General features: G+C 41.1%; 1 protein-coding gene across 1 annotated transcript in view; it reads right to left on the bottom strand.

Annotated features, from left to right (window-relative positions):
• Positions 1-9538: 9538 nt before the first annotated feature.
• fbxo18 (F-box DNA helicase 1) overlaps positions 9539-10500 on the bottom strand; it is a 32192-nt gene continuing 31230 nt past the window's right edge. Inside the window, exon 21 of the mRNA XM_039792465.1 lies at positions 9539-10083. Within this exon, the coding sequence (XP_039648399.1) occupies positions 9922-10083 (162 nt within the window). The 3' untranslated portion in view covers positions 9539-9921. The remainder of the gene's footprint in view (positions 10084-10500) is intronic.

Here is a 10500-nt window from a genome sequence, read left to right as displayed (position 1 = left end):
CAGTGACATTTGGTGATTGATCGCGCTATTTATAGGGCCAAAATACAGTGGTGTAATAAATTCTTTGTTACTGTACTTAAGTGCATTTTTCACGTATTTGTACTTTACTTAAGTGAATCAATAGTGCATACTTTTGACTTTTACTTCGTTACATTTTGCAGCAATTATCTATACTTTCTTACTCCACTACATCTCTACAACGTTGCGTTACATTTTCTGATCAGTTAGCCCCCCTGCCAAAACGTCTTCCTGACCGTCCCACGTTTGTCTCACCAGTGAAGTTTGGTTGCCATAGATATATATGGGGCCGATCATTCCTTTCAAGCCGGCTCCAGTGCTCCAGGGAGTGCTGCTGAACCCCGTTGAGAAAGATACCAGGGTCTTCCTGTCCCGTATGGAATCAAAGGGGTTGACTTCCTCCAACCATCCAACTATGGCGTTAACAGCATCATTGTCGTTCTCTATCTGGGCTCTTGTGACGTCTGTGTGGATAGGTACCCCACGTTTGTTCATTACTCCTTCAAGCTCCTGGTGAATGAACGAGAAGTGGTTCAGTGTCTGACCACTCATGGTCTGAGAACCGGACTACATGGTTGCCATACACAGTGAACTTGGATAGAGTTTTCTGGAACATGGGATGGTCCTGTCGCTGCTGCATTAGTTGTACATAGAGCCTTGCTCCCTTTACATACTGATGGCGGCCTGCTGCTGCAAAGGTGTTCAGCATTCCAATTATGCAGCCGAGGTGACCTGTGTGGTCTGGGACACTCTCACTCCTGATAAATACCTTGATGAGGTCGATTCTGCCATAGTACCAGACCCAGAGTGCAGGTGTCCTTCCTCCCTTATAGCCAAAGTTTTCAACCTCTCCTCCATCCTTTCCTTGAACAGAGTGACTATCCTTGGTGTGTCCATGGAACCTCTTAGAGATAGACAGTTTGAATTGTATTACTATATGATAAGAGCAAAATGGCTGCCACAGAACCGGCACGACAGCTGCGGTGTCGGCCGTTTAAACAATTTGCGAGGTTCGATGCGTTGCCTGCTTCTGCTCGGTTGAACGGTGGATGGATGGTTGCTGCCATAATGATTACGTGTTTGATGGTTGTTCAAACGCAGCGTGCAATCATATTTTCCGGTGCTGATGAATGTTTGTTTGTCCCTACGGTGGGAGGCCAACACGTAATATACTCAAAGTGGTTGAGAAATGGCTGTGCCAGCGCCCCGTCATTATTGGACAAAGGCAGGAGACACTCAGCTAATAAGGGTCTCGCCCAAATGGCGGTTATGTTGCTTTTGGCTGGGGATATAGAGCTGAATCCGGGCCCACGTCCTCGGCTGTCCACTGGCATGGATCCTTTTGTTAGCTACGTAGCACAACATCTTCAGCTGGCTTCACCTGCCAGTGGGACTACCAGTGGACTGGCAAACTTAGCCTCCCAGCTGGTTGAGCCAAGGCGGAGTTGTGGGTTTGCGGCCTCATTGTTCGCGCTTCCTGGGGTCCTACGCTGTGACGGAGACGGTGCATCGGATGAGGGGTCATGCCGGAGACGCGGCGACATCCCTGCCGTCAGAGGGGTCATGATGACGGCTCCTGGCAGTCCAGTGGCTCGCGGTTCGGGGTCCCACAGCGCCACGGTTTTTCTGTCTCCTATCTCCGGTGCCCATCACCTCAATGAAAGTGGGAATATATGCCCTGGAATCTAGACGACCATGTCAATATGCACATGACAGCAGCCTTTAACAGCGAGACATCGGTTGGTCAGATGACGGAGGATAAGGCCATGGACTTTAAATCGGACTTTAAATCAACTTTTAGTAAGAAAGGTTTACATTTCCTACATCTTAATGTTAGAAGTCTGCCACCAAAAATTGAGGAAATTAGACAACTGGTGAAGAAATCAGAGGTCGGGGTTATCTGTTTAACGGAAAGTTGGTTAGATGAAACTATAAGTGATGAGGAAATTGCCATTAATAATTACTGTATAAGGACCGAAATAGAAAAGGGGGCGGGGTTTGTGTATATGTGCGCTCTGATGTGGCTTTTAATTGTAGAGATGACATTGCTAGTGATTTAGAGATTGTTTGGTTGGACATATGTTTACCAAAAACAAATCCTATTTTATTGGTGGCTTGCTACAGACCGCCAGGCCATCCCACCTTCTATGATAAGTTAGAACAGGTTCTCTTGAACTTATCAAAATGCTGGAGGATATGTGTCACCTTTTAATAAAGGTCAGTGTAAAAAAGGCCTCTTAAAAGAACAGAATGAACAGGATTTCTGCGGAAACCTCACTGATGACATAAGCCATGGGTCAGCAGCTTTTTAAGGCCCTGTGGGTTACTTTCATTTCCCCATCCTGGACTAAAATCCAGTCATGGGCCTTTGTTTCTAATCCCGCTTGTCTTTTTCCTGTAATTACTTGCTGCTTCCACTGTTAAATTTGTATAATTAAAGATATTCTTTAAAAAATGTTAGTCCAGTGTTGTGAATAGAGAACTTTGCACAATCAGCAGACCTAATCGACATCTGCGGAATTTGTTTTTACAGTTTTCAGCGGTGATCCGATCCAGTTTAGCTGATTAGGGTGAAGATGTGTTAACAATCTGACATTTATTTTTAATTTGTTTAAAATCTGCGGTGAATTCTGCAAATTCTGAATCACAGACTTCTATAGCTGCTAATAATATAATCAGCTTTCAACCAAGAACTACTGTTAGGGAAAACGTTGCTCTCACAAGACTGTTCTATCCAGATCATGAGGTGTATTGTCATCCTATTTTATCTGATCATTCTATAATTTGTATTTAGGCCATATCTGAACTATCTATATGTAGCTAGGAGTGATGAACTTTACTCTACTTTTGGGGGATACTTCTATAGGAAAAGGGCCACAGGACACATCTGGCATGCATTATCAATGGGCCCTCAGGATGTTGAGATAGAGCCAGTTGGCATGAAGCCATTGGTCAGTTATCGAACCCACCCTAAGTTATGAAGAATAGATATACCATGTGTTAACAGCAGAACCTCAGAGTGACTTTTGAGAATCTGGGAAACTGGTCGCTCTCCGGGCTCTTCAGAGCTTGTAAATTGATGCTGAATTCCTTGTTGTAAATAAACCTTTATAATCAAGAAACAGTGTCGGCAGATTCCTCTCTACACAGCAACACATCATCGATACCATATAAACAACAATCATTTAAACATTACTCCCAGGAAACTTTTAAGATGCTGGTTGATGATGTGGATTGGTCCCCTGTGGTAAATTGTTCATGTGTTAACATAGCATGGTCACAGTTTAAAGATAAATAAGGTGACCCCTCTCAGACAGATTAGAGTTAAACAGCGTTCTAGTGCATGGTTTGACGAAGTTATACATGATGCTATTAAAACCAGGGAAAAAGCACTTAAAACTTTTCATAGAACAAAAATTCATGATGATTTTATTTTATATAAGCAAGAAATAATACTCAAGATCTTATTAGAGATGCAAAATCAACTCACTATAAGAATGATATATTAAATAATAAGGATAACCCAAAAAAGTTGTGGAAGACCTTAAAAGAATTGTGGGCCACTAAGACAAATGCCAAGAATCCAGGAAACACAGGACTAAAAATTAAGGGCTCCTTTAATTTTAATAAGAAAGAGGTTGCTAATCATTTTAATATGTATTTTACTGCTATAGCAGAAAAGCTGGTTTCAAATCTTCATCCTTCCCCTGGGTTATTTAACATAGATAGGGTGAAATCTTTCTATAATAAACTTGGAGCCCTGCCCAATTTATTTTCCTTACAGAAGGTTGAGGTTGGGGAGATGGAAAAAAAGCTCTTACAGCTAGACTGCTCTAAGGGCCCTGGGCTAGATGGAATATCCCCTCGGTTTTTACGTGATGCTGCTGCCCAAATAGCTCCTTGCATCGCCCATATTTTTAACCTGTCTGTTGAATTAGGTGTTTTTCCCAATGACCTCAAGAGGGCCAAGGTAGTTCCCCTTTTTAAAAAGGCAAACAGCCATGATCCTGGTAACTACAGACCAGTATCTATTTTGTGCACAGTCTCAAAAAATTTTGAAAAGTTGGTTAATGAGCAATTTAATGAATACATGAACAAAAACAACTTAATGTTTAAATTCCAATACGGATTTAGGAAGTCACATTCCACTGAATCATGCCTATTGTATTTAACTGACACCATATGCAGGGAAGTAGATAATGGAAATCTCTGCGGAATGGTGTTATTGGATCTTCAAAAAGCATTTGATACGGTCAATCATGACAGACTGATTGCCAAACTGGAGGCCTTGGGGGCAGACAGCTCCACCTGTAGGTGGTTTAGGTCTTACCTATCAGGGAGGGAACAATTGGTAGTTTTAGGGGGAGTACTGTCTGACCCTAGTGTAGTTGAATGTGGGGTTCCACAAGGAAGTATCCTCGGGCCATCCTTATTTTTAACATACATTAATGATATGGCAGACTCCTGTTCATGTGAACTATTTTTATACGCTGATGACTCGGCACTTTTAATGTCTCATAAACAACAATCCACAGTAGAGAGTACCCTGAGCTCAGAGCTATCTTCTGTAAACAACTGGCTGATTGACAATATGCTGTCATTACATTTTCGTAAGACAGAAGCCATCTTGTTCGGTTCAAAATACAGATTGAATAGATGCTCGGAATTTAGGGTCATTTTGAATAATGTTGTGGTCAGTGCAAAAACGTCAGTAAAATACCTGGGTTGCATCCTAGAAAATAATCCAAGAATCCAGAAATTCTAAATTTTTAGAACGGTCAACAATGATCATCTTAGCTAATGCCTTAATTTTAAATCACTTTGAATTTGCATGTAACTCCTGGTTTGAAGGCCTAACAAATAGACTCAAAGTGAGGCTGCAAACAGCACAGAATAAATTCATAAGAGTAATTCTGAATTTGGGCCATAGGTCTCACATAGGTAGGTCACAATTTGTTGAGCTCAACTGGCTCCCTGTGGAGTCTCGTGTTACTATATTAAGACTGACCATGACTCAGAAAATATTGTTTGGTAGTGTCCCAATTTTTTTGTCGTGTCTTATAACTAAGGTAAAGGACACACACTATATTAATACTCGTGGCAGCATATCCGACCTGTGTCCTTATAAATTTAAGACAGTGCTAGGGAAAGGAACATTTGCCTATATGGGGGCAGTTCAGTGGAACAAGTTAGATCGTCATATTAAAGTCATTTCCAGCCTGAACTCTTTTAAAAAGAGCATCAAGGTCTGGTTACTAGAGAGGGTTGCGGAATAGATTAAAGGGCAAGTTACTATTTTTATTTATTTAAGAAAAATGTTTTCATGTTATGTCAATTAAGTATCTTGTCTTGTCCTGATGTGTGTTGAGGACCACAATGGAAATAAGTCTTGGACTTTATTGTGTTTTTATCCTCGATTGTATTTGATGTCCTTTTATCATGTGTAAGGCACTCTCTTACAATTAAATAAATCAAATCAAATCAAAAAGATACAATATAATTCTGCATACTCTGAGATAGTTTGAGACTTACAAATCAGGGAAATGTCAAATTACCTCTTTTCATTTATTTTGCAGATCTGATGAAGTTCTCCATGTCATTATACTCCTGCTTGCTGAACACACCTTTCAGCACAAACTTGGTAATTGCCGCTGGGTAAACTAGCTGTATCAGCTCTCCTGAGTCTGCCGTAATAACCCCGATAGAGCCCAGGAAGCTTTTCAGGCGATGAAACCCTCCTAGTCTTGTGATGACGGGCAAGTCAGACTGGAGAACTATCGGAGTTGCTTTCAGCCATATTGGCACGTCAAACGTGATGACAGCAGGAGAGTGATCGCTGCGTATGCACTCCATTAGAGTAGCGTAGATAGTGCTGTACTCGTTTGGGTCACCCTCAATGATTGGAAGAAACTCAATGAGGGACTTATTCTTGCATTCAGTTTGGTGTATGGATTTCATCAAGCCATTCCAGTAGGGATGTTCAAATGTGGGGTTGTAATTCTTGATAGCCCATCCTGCCATCCAAGCAATGTCCCCTGACTTCAAGGCTGGAGGGTCTTGAAGGAGATCAGCTATGGGAACCAACCGGATGTCTGCCAATCCTGCTTTATTTTTTGGTACAAAGGACAGTATTTTCATCTCGCTTGCTTAGAGAGTTGCTACCTTTTCCTCAACCGTCATCTTTCTCCTTGGTATGGTTGTGTGAAGCTCATGTTGTCTCGTTGCTGGAGCAGGAGAAGTTACTCTGATCATGCCCATTGCATGGAATGCTGTTTCCTTGTAGTGACACAATGTTGAGATCCATATTATCGCCAACACATTGATGAATAGTGCTTTCTGCTGGAACAAAGAGGGCAGGGGGTTGCTGATTTTCTTCATGCATTCCAGCACCACTCTCCTCTTGTTCCTCTGGCTGTTCTGCAGATAGGACTGCATCAACCTCTGCTTCCTTAACCTCCACAGCTCCTCTACCATCCTTATTTGTGATTATGGTATCCTGGTCCATGCTACCACATCCGTTTTTTCACGTTCAAGTAACAATACTTGTAGTGATGGAGCTCAACATACGATTCAGAGTATCCTAAGTGATGAGTACGGTCAAACAACCATTTTGATCCAAACATGCTACTATGCATGTGCGACTCCCAACAAACATGATACAGAAGTGAGATGTCTCACTCTGTAGCTAAAACAGAGAACTCAACACACAGGATGAAAAGAGGAGCTGCAGCAATGTGCAGTACAACAAAAATATGGTGTTTTTTGAAAATTACACCATGTAAACCTATTCTGGTACAACCTCTAAATACAATTATGAACCTGAAAATTAGCATAATATGGGCACTTTAATGTTAGCTAATTTAAGTTGGATGCTAGCTATTAACATTCATTTTAGGCAGTAACTAAGAGATAAAAATGGTTTAGGGGCCTATACAAGCATTTACAGTCATCTAAACTTTAAACAGCAAAATGGATTTTGCCTACTTACCATGCCAGAAAGTAACGGTTATATTTTCTTGTAACACGCCTGCTCCATGCCCACATGCAGAAGTAATTATACTGAGCATGTGCATAGCAGGTGTCACTAATGTAGTGTCTTGTAAAAAAAAAGTTTTTTTTAGAGTGGGTTTATCTCGAATTGAATGTTGAGAATCCATTCTTCATCCAAAATCCATAGTTTAAATATGACAGATCTATAGATTTTGGGTGAATAATGGATTAAGGAGTCATTTTTATTCAAACTAATGGCTGGGATAGATTCAGCACCCCTAAAAAAAAACCTAGTTAGACATCTCAAAAGCTAATATTGGTAAAAAAAAAATATATTTTCACTATTTTTACCCAGAGCCAACTTTGATTGGCTCTCCAGGCCTTTCCCCGAGGATTTGGCCGTGGATAAATTGGGAGGTGTCCCTCTCCAGATGTTGTCCATATCCCCTGGAATGTTCAGTGATTACTCTACGTTAGTTCCAAATGTAGTATTAAGTAATACAAACACACTTGCCTGCTGGTCATGTACATCCGTGTAGACCTTCTCCTGGTCATGATAAAAATATATTGTGACAAAATTTCATGTTTAAAAGGTGTCCGTTGTCAAACACGCTTTTGTGGTATGGTGCCATTAGCTGAAAAGCTTTACAGCTTCACAAGCGGAACCAGCTGGTGGGACCATTGAACAATGTGACCACACACAAGCAGAGTTGGATACACTCCACATGTTCTGGTATCAGTGTTTAATTGCCCTCACTTCCTCACACTGCATTCCATCTCTGGACTCTTTTCTCAAAGGCAGGAGTGAGAAAGAAGTCAAATGGTGCAGTGTATGTGCAGTTGAATTGGAGATGTTCGGCCCCATGCCCGCTACAACCAGGAACAGAGCCAGACGTTGTAATTGTAAAAATAATTTTTTTCTCTATTTACGGTAGCTATGCAATATTTTTTAAAGGTTGTAAAAATCATGATAGTTGCCAAGAAAAAAAAAAAATCATCCTTTGTTAATAGAACTTTGGCTCCATTGATTGCCGGTCCAGTCAGAGAGACTGAGGGAAAATGACACAAAGTTGAAGGCATTTGAAGAACCAACAAGATCCAGGGCTTTTGAGAATAACATCTTGAGCTGAAGCCCCAGAAGCCACCCCCTCACACACCTACCAGTGCTCAGCGTTTCTCTTACATAGCCTCTAGCCCTCCTCAGACATTTAGTCATCATAGACTTCTAAGTAGAGCTGCAACGATTAGCCGATGAATCGTTTTTAGTCCATGGACAGAAAATGTATCAGTGTGTGTTTGAAGCTGGTGGTCCAGGGGGAAATGTTCTTGCTTTTCCAATAGACAAACTCAGTGGTTTTTTTCTCTGCACTGTTAAGGCAGCAACAACAGCAATTTATTCATACGAACAAAAAAAGAAGTCCAAACAGTGAAGTGTACACAAATTCAGCTTCAGTTTAGTCCTTACTTCCTTGGTTTCTTTAACATGGCACAAACTGGACAGTGAATTTGGGATCCGGTTGTTAACAAGTTAACGCTTTCTAAAAGCACTTAGTCTGGGCTTTATAAAACCTCATGGTTAAGTGAGGTGCTCATTTATGTCCTTAATGAACATCTTTAAATGGGAAAAAAAACTTCCATTACGCTAAACTGCGGTTCCAGCAGCAGTGAGTGTTTTTTTTCCTACATGTTTCTCATACTGCCTGTTGCTGCAGCGCTTCTGTCTGAAAACGCTCCGAGTTCCTGGCTGATGTCAGTCGCCAAAAACAAGTTGTTTGAATGACACAATGAACAGGATTTCTGCTGAAACCTCACTGATGACATATGCCATGGGTCAGCAGCTTTTTAAGGCCCTGTGTGTTACTTTCATTTCCACATCCTGGGCTAAAATCTAGTCATGGGCCTTTGTTTCTAATCCCGCTTGTCTTTTTCCTGTAATTACTTGTTGCTTCCACTGTCCATTAAATTTGTATAATTAAAAATATTCTTAAAAAAAAACGTTAGTCCAGTGTTGCGAATAGAGGACTTTGTACAAAAAAAATGTCCCTCTCCAGATGTTGTCCATATCCCCTGGAATGTTCAGTGATTACTCTAGTTCCAAAAGTATTAAGTAACGCAAACACACTTGCCAGCTGGTCATGTACATCTGTGTAGACCATCTCCCAGTCATGATAAAAAAATACAATATTGTGACAGATTTTCATCAGAAGCCTCTTGAACATGATTTAGTACTCTATCATTCATTCTCATTTCTGTCTAATGTGATAAAAGGCTTTTGTGATATTGTGCCATTAGCTGAAAAGCTGTTTGACTGTTCCCACGGAGCCGAGGCTGATTGCTAGCAGCTGTTTGACAGGAACTTGGAACAGACTTCAGTAAATCCCAGTGCAGTCACTTGTTGATTGTCTGCCATTGCAATGGGAAGCATTGTTATCACTAAAACCACAACTGGTGTAATCTTGTACTGCCCTTCAATGAAAGGGTAGTACAAGATTACACCAGTTGTGGTTTATGTGTACTCATGTGATCGTGATGAAATGAAAAGGTTTTATTTTGTTTGCATTCATAATACACATCTTTTTAACCACAAACTGCCAAAAAGTCACACAAATGACTGATTTGTTTAAAGAAGAAAGATATTCACAAAAGTTTATTTTTAAGTAAAAGTTGACAAGACTGCCAGCAAATGTGTTTTTTTTTGTTTGTTTTTTATATACTCACACGTCACACAATCACATGGTGCTCTCCAGTTAACTCTCAGTCCTACTAGTGGCCACTGGGAGCTATAGGCTATAAAAAATAGCAACGTTGCAGACAATCACCTAACATTATTCGTGGTCGTTGACCCGAAAGTCCTTTTTCCAACTATGCACAAAAGCACACGGTTTTATCTGAAGTCCTTGAAGACGAGCAGGGTTAGAAAAGTGCCAGGAGCATCACGTGGTGGACCTGCTGGCCGAGTCTTCGCGGTATTTCAGCCATCGAGAGCACGTCGTCGGTCATGAGGAAGGCCATTGAGCCGATGCGCGTCCACACACACCGCTCGCACAACGGGCCGCCTGCAGACACACCATCAGACTGGACAGACAAAAAGAGGGAGCCTTAGTAAATTATAGCAAGCAACGTGTCTGAGGGCATTACAGCTATTTTTGTGCTTTTATAATTCGGACTGACAAAAACTTAACTGTAGTTTCATTTGTTTTAGAGTTTGGTTGCGTCCAAATATCGCATACTATGCACTACATACACAACATGAACAAACTATTGTTCAACAAACTTTTGTGTAAATAAACTCTGGTGTGCATCTTTTGGGACGCACTAAGCTGTGATTTTCAGCGTCACTTCCTGAGATCCTCCTTGACGGTTGGAGACGAAATTACAGAGGTAGGTAGGTAGAGAGAGAGATAGAGAGAGGGAGATAGAGATACATATACACACACACACACACAGATGTAAACATAAACATTCTTAATGGCCCCAAGTTGATTTCCTGTT

This window comes from Perca fluviatilis, chromosome 23, assembly GCF_010015445.1.
Source record: "Perca fluviatilis chromosome 23, GENO_Pfluv_1.0, whole genome shotgun sequence".
In the NCBI taxonomy this organism is placed as follows: Eukaryota; Metazoa; Chordata; class Actinopteri; order Perciformes; family Percidae; genus Perca; species Perca fluviatilis.
Note: the sequence above shows the minus strand (reverse complement) of the source record. Positions and strands in the feature narration are given on the sequence as shown.